This window comes from Phyllobates terribilis, unplaced genomic scaffold (genome assembly GCF_046119375.1).
Source record: "Phyllobates terribilis strain yellow unplaced genomic scaffold, ASM4611937v1 Scaffold_2__4_contigs__length_985480577, whole genome shotgun sequence".
Taxonomy (NCBI): Eukaryota; Metazoa; Chordata; class Amphibia; order Anura; family Dendrobatidae; genus Phyllobates; species Phyllobates terribilis.
In genome coordinates this window covers 72,555,708-72,568,809 of record NW_027362762.1, presented here as the reverse complement: position 1 = coordinate 72,568,809, position 13,102 = coordinate 72,555,708, and the positions used below count along the sequence as shown (strand labels likewise).

Below are 13,102 nucleotides of genomic sequence, written 5' to 3'. Positions count from 1 at the left end.
TACTATACATGGGTGGGAGGCTGGACTCACAGTCTTTATCTGAGTCTTGGCAGCATTTAAAAAGCCTTTTACCTGAAAATAGTGTGATAAGTCCTATAAAACGTTATATCCCTGATCTCCGCATCATCCCCTGTATCATTCTTGCACTTTGCTTAGTAATTAGTGGCGCCTTCAATTATTTACATAAGTACGAGCCAGAAATATCCAGTTAAATGTATAGACCTTACTCAGATGTCTTGTAGTCTTGGGGAGACCCTGGTAGTTCTAGGAAGTATCCAGCATCTCTATATGCTTTACAATGACCGCCCGCTCACATAGTGTTAAGTAGTAAATAAAAAAAATCCAATTTTATTTTTACAGGACCCCGATATGTTGTCCAGATTGGGGAGAAAACCATAGACTATAATGAAGAATTCCGTTTATTTCTGGCAACGCGTAATCCGAATCCGGTCATTCCCCCAGATGCCTCCTCAATTGTCACCGAGGTGAATTTTACTACCACAAGCGCTGGATTACGAGGACAGGTGAGGCTTTTGTTGCAGGAGATTGTTTGTTCTTTACGTGATGAATAATAATATAAAATCTGGATCACTGGTATCCTGAAACCTGCTGTTACACGCCGTTATGGTGGGAAGTGTCTGTAACACCACTGTTAATCTGAGGATGCATGTAGGACAGCAACTGAACACAACCTTAGATTTCCCTGCCTCATTACATCATTTTCACTGGGATTTGTGCATCTGTTTTTCACATTGGCACTTAAAGGGTTTTTCCAAAAATAACAAATCACCCCCTATCTACAGTGCTGATTGCTAGAAGTCAGACCGCAGAAACTCCCAGCAAGATCGGGGAGCTGCAGCCCCGTCTTGAATGGAGCAGACGTGCACTTGCTCGACCTCCGCTCCATCATTTCTGCAGCAAGAAGTAGAAATCGACAATGGACTGGGTAGTATTGAAAAGAGAACTTTGGCCTCTTCGAAAAAACATTTTTTTTTTTTCACTTTTTTATTGTCACATTTCAAGAGTGCTGCAAGTGTGCCGATAAGCTGACAGAGGGAGTGATCTCCTTCTGTCAAACTTCTCACATGATGCTGAGGCTATTGATAGCAGCATTTGAGGGGTTAAGAGCTCGCTCCAGTTCCAGCATATGCAGAAGGAGCTCGGCAGTGTCTAACAGACAGCTTTTGCACGGGCACAGGAGTTGCACGCCATAACGGTAAGTTATTTGCAGTCTGGAATTACAGTTATGTACATTTGCGGGGATGGTTTAAAGCTGAACATACACATAAAAGTAAAGCATAAGATGCAGAGGGGGTGATCTTATTGTTCTGCACTGGCAGATTTTGGGTATGTTGAGATTTGACATGCAAGGTCATTTGTTCCTCCTCCAGTGGTCGTTCTGGTGCTGTATTCATATACTATTGATGGCTTTGGTGACCACGTAGTGATGATGGTTCCATCAGTACATGAATACATCACCTGAACCACCATCAGTACATGAATAAATCACCAGGATCACAGTTAGTATATGGATGCATCAACAAGCTTAGTACAGTAATCCATTGTAATGTCAAGTCAGGCCCTTATACATTTGTATCTCATGAACCTACAACTCCTAGTATGTCCCTAACAACTCCCACTATCTTCTTACTGTAGTTATCAGTCATTATCAGATTGTGGACCATATAGGAACCTATCTTAGACTAGGCCATCAATATCAGATTAGTTAGGCTCTGATTTGCAGCACCCCCACTGATGAGCTGACTGAGGGGTCTCAGTGCTCCTGCTACCACCATGTCCCCCCTTCATGGTTTACCAGGTACAGCACCATATACTGTATCTTGTACTGGCTGTGCCTGGTACTGCATCTCAGTCCTTCTCACTTGGTTGTGACATAGCTGCAGAAATTCTCTGTTTCAGCAGCAGATGGAAGGAAGGGAGACACAGTCATTACTAGTGGGTAGGCGGAGCCCACATAGGATAGAACACCTCAGATTAAAAAAGAGTGTTGTCCGGCCCCTCCAGCTTGGGCTCCTCCTACTCCAGCTCTCCAGTCTAAAATTTGAGGTCACAGAGGGTGGTCGCTGCTGGAAGCAGCTCCTCAGAAATTTTTTTTTATTTTTTTCGGACAGAGACTTGGACCCCCGTGGTCTTGAGGTCTCAGGGGTCTCAGCGCTGCTGGACCCTCACCCCTCCCTTGGCGGATCTGCATTACCCTTTGAGAGAGGTCCCTGCAGAACCCTGCCGGCCCCCGGGGGATGAGGGATGCTTCCCTGGCGGGGACGCAAACCGCGCATCTGGGGTCACTGCGTTCTCCGCCCTGGGGGGAAGCTTGGGCACAGCGCCACAAATCCCTGGGGGTCCCTGTGGCGCTCAGCTGGGTGAGTACTCAGCATGTTAATGTGTTTTGAGTGCTTCAGCGGCTGCTGCGGCAGCCGCTGCTACATGTATTCATGTGGTGACTTGTGTTTTTTTGTCCGCAGGTGGATGCCTGCAGGTCATGGAACGGGGCAGGAGCGGAGAGCGGAGGAGTCGCGCGCGCTTTTTTTGAAGCCGGCGGGGGGCGTGGCTTCGCGCCTTCCCGGTCTTTCGCGGGCAGGAAGCGCTCTGAGCGCGCGCTTTCTCCTGCCCCTCCTCTTCCGGCTTCTCTCTCCTCACAGCGCGGCGGCCATTACTGAACGGCTTCCATCGGGCTCCTCACTCTCCTCTCCTCCCGACAGACCGAAGGAACACTGCACCGCGGCCAGCTGGGTGAGTCGCTTCTGCCTGTCAGGGCAGAAGCTTAACCCCTCACCCCCTCAGCGCAGGGCACCTTTCTGAGGCACAATAAGGTGGCAGACTGTGCTGTCCTGCAGCTATTACCTCATATAGAGGTTCCTTTTTTTGTCTGGGGCTCGCACATCCTTTTCATTTCACAGAGGTTGTGGGGAGTCTGCGACATTAACCCCTTATTAGGCGGTTATCCCTTAATTGGGGGTCAGCTGGGGTAGCTCTCTCTTTAAGAGCTTTAACCCTTCAGCTTTCTTTTAAGAAACCACACTGTCCTACTTACTGACAGGTTTAACCTGCCATATACTGTGTGAGGGCATGTCAGATCAGGGTCCAGGAGGTGCGGACCGTCTCCCAGGTCCGCTACAGGATCAGTCTCACGTGTCTGACACACAGGAGTCCTCGACGGCGTCAAGCGCAGCGGTCGGGGGTTTCGGTGATAGGGCAGTGGTCAAAATGGAGGCCCTCACTCGTTCTATTGATGGCCTGTCTGACCTTCTAGGTTATTGGGTGTCAGCTAGATCCTCTCATGGCAGGAAGCGCCACAGGCCGGTACTGCCCTCCCCGCGCAGCGACTCGGAGATCTCTGTTATGGAGGGTTCCCCTTCAAGCTCAGATGGGGAGATGTCCGATTCGGATAAGGAGGATCGGCAGGGGCACTCTGCCTCTTTTTTGGGCCGTGCAGAGGCTTTTATTGGAGCCATGAGGGAGGCGTTACAGTTTCCGGAGGAGGTAACTAGACGTCCTGGTAAGTCGGCCCGGATGTTTCAGGAGTCGCATAGGTCGCGCTTGGCATTACCATCTCTGGATGAGCTTAATGGGGCAGTGGAGAAGGAGCGCCTGTGTCCAGATAAACGTTTTCAGGGGACACGGTTTTTTGAGGCACTGTATCCGTGTTCCACGGAGTTGATTGATAATTGGATTCCTTCTCCTGAAGTGGATGTCCCTTTATCCCAGCTTAGCAAATCCTCATTACTGCCTGTTAAAGGGAAGGCGAGTCTGCAGGATCCGCTGGACAGAAAAACGGAGATGGCGGCGAAATCCATCTACGAGGCCGCGGGTCATGGATTCAGAGCGGTGCTAGGATCCATGTGTGCTTGTAAAGCTTCCCTAAGCTGGTTGGACCGTCTGCGGACGGCGTGGCAGGATGGATCCCCGCTATCCGAGGTAGATGGGCTTTTCAAGTTGTTGGAGGATGCGGCCCGATATGGCAGTGATGCAGGTTTGGATACCGCGTCACTGCTGTCCAGGGCGCAATCCTCGGCGGTCACAGTCAGAAGAGACTGTGGCTCAGACAGTGGACCGGGGACGCGGTTTCCAAGCAAGGTTTGCTATCTTTAGCTTACAAGGGTGGTCAGTTATTTGGATCTGACCTCACGGAGCTGATTGTCAAGGCAAAGGCAAAAGAAGCGGCCTTACCACAGCGAAGAACTGTGGCTTCTGCGTCGGGCAGGCCTAGTGCCGGTAGTAGTCGGCGGCCCTTTCGGTTCAGGGGACGGTCCGGTCAGCCCTCTTGGGGATCGGGTCGTCCCTCTTTTTCAGGAAAAAAGGCTTCTCAGAAATCCCGCACTCCCTGGAAACAGAGCTTTCGTCAAGACAAGCGGGAAGCTGACAAAAAGCCCGCTAAGGCGGACTGACGCCAGGTTTTCACTCGAGGGCTCTCGAGTGGGGGGTCGCCTGCTCCAATTCGAATCGACTTGGGCGTCCCGCGTTTCGGACGCCTGGGTGACGCGGGTTGTGTCAGCAGGCTACTTCATAGAGTTTCTTTCTCGACCCCCGGACAGGTTTTGCCGATCTCGCTTTCCGTCAGAGCCCGAGCTAGTTGCCGCTCTACGGCAGGAGGTCGATTCCCTTCTGCAGAAGGGTGTGGTGGTACCGGTTCCGCCGGAGGACCGGGGAAGAGGGTTTTATTCGAACCTCTTTGTGGTCCCCAAAAAGGAGGACAAATTTCGCCCCATTCTGGATCTCAAAAGATTGAATCGGCATGTCCGCACCCGGAAATTCCGCATGGAGTCGCTTCGTTCGGTTGTGGCGGCCCTGTCGCAGAACGACTTTTTGGTGTCAATCGACATTCGCGACGCTTATTTGCATGTTCCCGTCGGAAGGGCCCACCAACGCTTCCTTCGTTTTGCCATAGGTCAGGACCATTTCCAGTTTGTGGCCCTACCATTCGGGTTGGCCTCGGCGCCCAGAGTTTTTACAAAAATTCTGGCACCTCTCATGGCGATCCTTCGAAGACAGGGGGTTACGGTTCTTCCCTACCTGGACGACCTTTTGATTGTGGCGTCCTCAAAGGAGGAGGCGGTGACGGCTCGCAATCTATCCCTTCAGCTCCTGGAGGACTTCGGGTGGCTGGTCAATTGGAAGAAGTCGTCTCTGGAACCGTCGCAGTCAATCCTGTTTTTGGGGATGCATTTCGACACGGTACGAGCAGTGGTGTCCCTGCCTCCAGACAAGCAAGCAAGTCTTCTTCGACATGTACAGGTTATGAAGTCTTCGACAGCAATGTCCCTTTGAAGGTGTATGCGCCTTTTGGGTTTGATGGTGGCGTCAATGGAGGCACTTCCGTTTGCCCAATTTCATTCCAGGACTCTCCAAATGCTCATTCTGAACCATTGGGATCGATCACAGGCTTCGCTGGATCGCAGTGTCATCATCTCCCACAGGGTGCGAGAGTCTCTAGAATGGTGGTTACGTCCGGAAGCGTTATCCCTGGGGAAGTCCTTCCTCCTTCCGAGGTGGTCGGTCATAACCACCGATGCCAGCCTGTCAGGCTGGGGGGGTGTCTGGAACGATCTCTGGATTCAGGGAGTATGGTCGTCGGAAGAGTCTGTCCTGCCGATCAACATCCTGGAATTGAGGGCGATTTTCCTTTGCCTCCAACACTGGACGGTCCCTTTAAACGGTCTGCCAGTCCGAGTGCAGACAGACAACGCGACGGCGGTCGCGTATATCAACCATCAAGGTGGAACGAGGAGCTCCAGGCTCATGATGGAAGTGTCTCGGATCCTGGTATGGGCCGAGGCCAAGGTGCCAGCCATCTCTGCGATTCACATTCCGGGAGTTCAGAATATCACGGCGGACTTCCTCAGTCGCGAGAAGGTGGATCCCGGAGAATGGAGTCTTCACCCAGAAATTTTTGCACAGCTGTGCTCCCGTTGGGGAACTCCTCAAGTGGATTTGATGGCATCAAGGTTCAACACCAAGTTACCGACGTTCATGTCCAGGTACAAGGACCCGAAGGCTGTGGCGGTGGATGCTCTGGTGGCTCCGTGGGACCAATTCGAGCTAATCTATGTGTTCCCGCCGATATCCTTACTTCCTCTGGTGTTGCGTCGGATCAGACTGGAAAGAGTCCCGGCTATGTTAGTAGCCCCAGACTGGCCAAGGAGGACGTGGTTCTCGACGCTGGTGTCGCTTCTGGCTGCGCCTCCACTTCCTCTCCCTCTTCGCCCGGACCTTTTAACCCAAGGGCCCGTTCGTCATCCGGACCTGAAGTCTCTGCGTTTGACGGCGTGGCTCTTGAGACCGAAATCTTGACTCGTCAAGGTTTTTCAGCCGAAGTCATTGCCACTCTGCGAGCTGCCAGGGGTCCTGCCACTACTAGGATCTATCACAAGACTTGGGAGGCCTTCTTTTCATGGTGTTCGGGTTCTTCAAGGAACCCGAGGATTTTTTCCATTCCCAATTTGTTGGCCTTTTTGCAGTATGGCCTGGACAAGGGTTTGGCAGTTAGCACTCTGAGGGGTCAGGTTTCTGCTTTGTCCTTGCTGTTTCGGAAGGCTATCGCCTCGCGTAGGGACGTTCGTTCCTTTTTTCGCGGGGTAACCCGTCAGTTTCCGCCGCGGAAGGCGCTTGTGTCCCCTTGGCGGCTCAATCTGGTCTTGGAGGCTCTTCAACATGGGCCTTTTGAGCCTATGGACTCCGTTAGCCTTTCTTTGCTTTCTTGGAAGGTTGCCTTTTTAGTGGCAGTCACCTCTTTGAGAAGGGTTTCTGAACTGGCGGCTCTTTCTTGCTCGCCTCCTTTTCTGGAGTTTCTCCCGGATCGCGTGGTGCTTCGCACACGGGGCGACTTTCTACCTAAGGTGGTGTCACAATTTCATGTTAACCAGGATATTGTGTTGCCCTCGCTCTGTCCGGAACCGAGGAATGCGAAGGAACGGGCCTTGCACTCATTGGATTTAGTGCGGGCTTTGAAGTTCTATTTGTCTATTACTCAAGGTTTTCGGAAATCGGACTCTCTGTTTGTGATTCCAGCAGGTCGTCGGCGTGGTCAACGAGCTTCCAAGGACACTATAGCTCGATGGATTCGGTCGGCCATTTTAGAGGCTTACCGACTCAAGGGCGAATCTTGTCCAATTAAGATTCGAGCTCACTCCACGAGAGCTGTGGGTTCATCGTGGGCTTTTCATCAAGGGGCCTCGGCAGCTCAACTCTGCCGGGCGGCTACCTGGCGCTCCGTCCACACTTTTACAAAGTTTTATAAGGTGGACGTCAGTGCTTCCGCTGATGCAGCCTTAGGACGTAGGGTCCTGCAGGCGGCTGTAGTTTAAGTTATCGTTAACTTGTATTTAGCGCTAGTTGCGCATTTTTCTAGGTTGTTGGGATTCTGCCTCTGTTGGTTTTTTCCCACCCTTAATTTTTGGACTGCTTTGGGACGTCCCACTAGTAATGACTGTGTCTCCCTTCCTTCCATCTGCTGCTGAAAGACGGATTTTGGTAAGACCTTACCTGTAAAATCCTTTTCAGCGAAGGAAGGAAGGGAGACACCGTTCCCTCCCATGGCAGAAGTGTGTTGTTGTGTTTTCAGATGCAGCGTGACCCTTCTCTGATAGCGATTATCTGGGCTGAGGTCGGCGCGCTAAGGCTCTGTTCCAGCATTGCCAGCTCATCGCAGTGGTCAGGTCCAGTGAGTAGTACCTGGGACTGTGTGGTTTTTCTGTTATATACATAACCTGTCTCTTGTTTTTTCTCTGAAGTTCTTCAGAAGGGGTTATGTTGCTCCGCTGGTGATATTTGCTCTTCCTTAGCTTGTGTACGGACTGGAGAGCTGGAGTAGGAGGAGCCCAAGCTGGAGGGGCCGGACAACACTCTTTTTTTAATCTGAGGTGTTCTATCCTATGTGGGCTCCGCCTACCCACTAGTAATGACTGTGTCTCCCTTCCTTCCTTCGCTGAAAAGGATTTTACAGGTAAGGTCTTACCAAAATCCGTCTTTTTTGCACAACCAATGATCAGGAAACTGAAAGAGTCGCAGCTTCCTGGTAACCCTTGTGTCTCCATTACCATGTATAGCTCCACACACTGGATAGTGACTGTGCCTGGTACTGCAGCTCAGTCCTGTTCATTTGAATACAACTGGGGATGTAGAAAACTGCAATTTTGGTCTGAGCTACTACAAAGAGTACGGATTTGTACCTGGTAAGCTGTGAAAGTAGACTCCACGACTGCTGAATGACCGAGGTGCCAATCTCAGGATCAGCGGGGGTCCCACCGATCATAAAGTGATGGCATATACTAGCCATAAGAATACCCTCTTAAGTCCACATGCCCCAGGAGAAAGTGATGACAGATAGAGTGTGGAAGAAAGGCATGGCCAAGCAGATGATCCCTTTGATATATTCTGCAGATGTTCTGAGATTGACAGTGTAATCTTTTCCTCGCTGCCGTCTTCCCACTGAAATGCATATAGATTGCACGCGGAATCATTGTTATAACTCCAGGACGTCGCTCCGGCGTGTAGTAATTACACTTCTGCGCGTCTAGCGTCTGTATTCTGAAAGATCTCATTTAAAAGCTCCGAACATTTAGTTACACCAAGGAGAATCTATAATGTCTCCTGGAAAATGCCGCATCCTTAGTGAAAAGAATACAAATGATCATACGCTGCATATTAGAATAATTCAGGATTCGCCGGTCCATTGTCATTTCTGCCACGCTGCACGAGGAAGTTTTCTAATTTATTGTCAGTCAGCGGCACAGAAATGCGCTAACACATCCTAATACAATTCTGTTTAGCTCCTGGCTTTAACAATTCAGCATGAAAAACCAGACCTTGAAGAACAGAAGACCAAATTACTGCAACAAGAGGAAGATAAGAAGATTCAGCTGGCTAAGCTGGAAGAGTCGCTCCTGGAGGTAGGACATGCCGTACAAATGCGTTTCATAAAGGTCCCAACTCGCTTTGTGCTTAACTATGTAATGCAGTGAAGCGTGGACTTATGTGGTTCTGAAAATGGCATCCCGGGTCTATTAGACAGTAAGCGGCAGCAATTTCTAATGGAAATTGATTGGATTGACCTTTAAAGGGTTATTTCTATCTTAGCAAGTTCTTACCCATTTACAAGATAGTTGATAACCTGCTGATTGCTAGAAGTCCAACATCCCTCTGAATCCTGAGAAATGCCCCGTTAGAATGGCATGAAGATGAAGCATTCATGCAGCCGTCGCTCTGTTCATTGCCTATCGGACTGTCGCAAATATCCAAGCCCTGTACTCTTTCTCCAGCAGTCCCATAGACAATAGCTGGAATCCCTTTACTCAGCTATCTCCAGCAGTCCCATAGACAATAGATGGAGCTGAGGTGCCCATGCAGGACCACCACGCCACTTTAATGGCTATTTTTCAGTATTGGTGTGGGTGATAACTTACTGAGACTGGAATAAACCTTTAATTTGCTATGTTGCACACAGAGTTTTCAAGGAGTTTTTGGAGAAGACATTGAGTAAAAACTCTCAAAGTCTCAAAACTTCTCAAAAACTCTGAGTTTCTGCTCCAAAAACTCAGCAAAAAGTCTCCATGTGCACAAAGCCAGTACAGATAATGTCATACGGTCGTGACAGAGACCCAGATTCTAGGACTGTGATACTTCTTTCCATGATGAAGTTTTCGTACCTGTGTCAGCTAAATGATCGAGTCCTTGATATTCATGAGCAGAATTTTCCTTTTGCACAGTGTCAATCGTTAGCGGCCGAGTGAGGGGATCGCAGCTCATGAATACTGGGACTCCACACATAGCCTTGGGACACAGATCTGGATTTGGGATCTCAGAAGGGCAGATAGGGCATTAAAAAAAAGAAATAAGGCTTTATTTTTTTAGTTTCTGCTGCTCCTATGCAGACAATGTGCAGTTTGACCCCTCAGTTATTTCTTTTCATTTGTCCCCCTACTTTATATTAAAATGCATTTGGTGAGTTAGAAAAGGACAGATGGTAGGAAAAATGACTGCAGAATCCGACTACACAGGGTCTGTAGTCTGTTACCATGGAGACACATAGGACTGTGTGTTACCTGTAGAAACAAAATGACACACAACCTTTGTATGTTTCACCTATTGCAAAGTTTCTTCAGTTCTCATGTATGTTATTAAAAACTGTATCGGTTTGGTGTGCCATCAGGATCTCATTGCTACGAGTCCGACTGTAGGGATTCAGCGGTGGGTCCGACTGTAGGGATTCAGCGGTGGGTCCGACTGTAGGGATGCAGCGGTGGGTCCGACTGTAGGGATGCAGCGGTGGGTCCGACTGTAGGGATGCAGCGGTGGGTCCGACTGTAGGGATTCAGCGGTGGGTCCGACTGTAGGGATGCAGCGGTGGGTCCGACTGTAGGGATGCAGCGGTGGGTCCGACTGTAGGGATGCAGCGGTGGGTCCGACTGTAGGGATTCAGCGGTGGGTCCGACTGTAGGGATTCAGCGGTGGGTCCGACTGTAGGGATGCAGCGGTGGGTCTGACTGTAGGGATGCAGCGGTGGGTCCGACTGTAGGGATGCAGCGGTGGGTCCGACTGTAGGGATGCAGCGGTGGGTCCGACTGTAGGGATTCAGCGGTGGGTCCGACTGTAGGGATGCAGCGGTGGGTCCGACTGTAGGGATGCAGCGGTGGGTCCGACTGTAGGGATGCAGCGGTGGGTCCGACTGTAGGGATTCAGCGGTGGGTCCGACTGTAGGGATTCAGCGGTGGGTCCGACTGTAGGGATTCAGCGGTGGGTCCGACTGTAGGGATTCAGCGGTGGGTCCGACTATAGGGATTCAGCGGTGGGTCCGACTGTAGGGATGCTGCGGTGGGTCCGACTGTAGGGATGCTGCGGTGGGTCCGACTGTAGGGATTCAGCGGTGGGTCCGACTGTAGGGATGCAGCGGTGGGTCCGACTGTAGGGATGCAGCGGTGGGTCCGACTGTAGGGATTCAGCGGTGGGTCCGACTGTAGGGATTCAGCTGTCAGATGGCCTCTGCAGTCAGAAGAAGAAAAATGTATTAAAACAGTTATAAAACATTCAAGGTGAATAAATTGTTGGAGAAATCATGTCATCGTTCATTAATGGCCTTTCTTTCTCAGACACTTGCGACGTCCCAAGGAAACATGCTGGACAACAAGGAGCTGATTAACTCCTTGAATCAGACCAAAGCGAGCAGCGCGCTCATCCAGGACTCGCTCAGCGAATCTCACCGGCTGCAGATCTCCCTGGATCAGGTTCTTCTCTTTATTTCACATTTTATATTCATGCATTTTAATGATTATTTCCCAACCTCCTGCAACGTAAATGTGTGCAGGAAAGATCAGACATCCTTGACTATAGCCCGAACTTGTGCAATTTGCATTTGATGTATGTGTGATCCATGAAGCTCAGCCACACATACGTGATTTGTAGTAGAATGTAACTAAAGCTGCCAGCGATCGATCACCTGTTTTGAAAAAAAAGTTTTAGTTCTTTAATTTTCTACATTATTGATTGACAGTTGTGTGGTTACACTTTCCATCCTGGAGAGTAGCCCAGGTCCCAGGTGTACAAAGGTGGATATACATTTAAAAGTAATCTGTCAGTAGGTTGTTGCTATGTACTAGGCTATGTGTTGCTGTTTCAATACATTTAGAGTTTTATCAGCAGGAGATTATCACTGCAGGACTAGGTATCTCGTGCCTCCTAGTCAACTGCTGTGTGTAACCCCGCCCTCACAAGGAAGCTTCCAATCAGTGGTGTGGGCGGGATTATCTGGGCTCAGCATCCCGAGCTCAGCTGGATCCGCAGCAGACAAAACTGTGATTGTATCAAAATGACAGCAAGCAGCCCAGTAAGTGACACATCGCTAGAATCAGGGTGTCAGCTCCTACATCATGCTTCTCTCAGATTACATAGCAAAAACTTGGTTATAGATTCCCTTTAAAGGCTTTGATAGGAAACCTGAAGGGAAAACATGTATTTTTATGGTCAATATTCTGAACTAGCAAAATCTCACTCCTAATGAGTGTTAGAATAACTTAAAGGGAACCTATCACCAGGTTTTCCCTATAAAAACTGTGTCCATCACATTTCAGTCGTCTTTAAAAGCAGCTTCATATCAATTTTTCATCTGAGCCGAGGCTTTGCTGGCTACTTCACCGGGTGTGAGCCAGATCACTCTTTTTTATTCTTTGCAAGAGATGAACAGACTGTGTATGACTAAAGAGATGTAATCCACATCCATCAGGGCAGGGAGACAGAGATTACAGGGACAGAGGAGTTGCGGAGCATGGGTCAAAGACGCCCATTGGAGTAGACAGCGCTGAAGCTGGACTCTTAAGAAGAGGTGTCAAGGCTGCATCTAAAGTCAAATGAAAGTGGTTCTAGTTTATATAAGGAAAACCTGGAGGACCGTTTCCCTTTAATAAATCCCATGTCATTGGCACAGTCTTCCAGTAGATGGCAGTAAATGCACAAGTTGTGTATATATATATATATATATTTTTTTTTTCTCCATCTTTTCTTACCCACAGGAGCGGAATGCCTATCTACCACTCGCAGAAAGTGCCAGCAAAATGTACTTCATTATCTGTGACTTATCCAAGATTAACAACATGTACTGCTTTAGTTTGGCCGCTTTCCTTAGACTCTTTCAGCGAACTCTGCTTAGCAAACAGGTACGTTCACATCATCTCTTCACTATTCATGGGTGTAAAAAAAAAAAAAGTTTAACCCAATTTCAAGGATGGCACCACATGCCCAGTATGGAGTTTTCGGATAATGGAGGTTTTATGATGAGCATATTCACTTTTTTCCCATCTTATCTATGTAATGTGAATACCGAGTGCATTCAATAATATTAAAAAAAATAGGACAAAAATGAGAAATCTTTATTTCATGAACCTGGAATTTTCTGTCTTTCCAAAAATTGTTGCACTCTCATCATTAGGGATCAGGACTATTGTTAATGGATTATTGCCATTTCCAAGACCCAATCCCAATACACACGTGGTCATGTCAATGGTCACAGAAATAACTTGAATCTGACAAAAGTAATAATACATTAAAAATCTATGAAAATTAAAAAATGAAAGTCAGACATTGCTTTTCTGCTTCC

The 13,102-nt window shown here is 49.0% G+C and overlaps 1 protein-coding gene across 4 annotated transcripts in view; it reads left to right on the top strand.

The window, feature by feature from the left end:
• DYNC2H1 (dynein cytoplasmic 2 heavy chain 1) overlaps positions 1–13,102 on the top strand; it is a 525,522-nt gene that overhangs the window by 196,706 nt on the left and 315,714 nt on the right. For all 4 annotated transcript variants that reach the window (XM_073662117.1, XM_073662115.1, XM_073662114.1 and 1 more), the window contains exons 66-69: positions 361–524; positions 8,787–8,906; positions 11,103–11,237; positions 12,519–12,662. In XM_073662117.1, the coding sequence (XP_073518218.1) occupies positions 361–524; positions 8,787–8,906; positions 11,103–11,237; positions 12,519–12,662 (563 nt within the window). The remainder of the gene's footprint in view (positions 1–360; positions 525–8,786; positions 8,907–11,102; positions 11,238–12,518; positions 12,663–13,102) is intronic.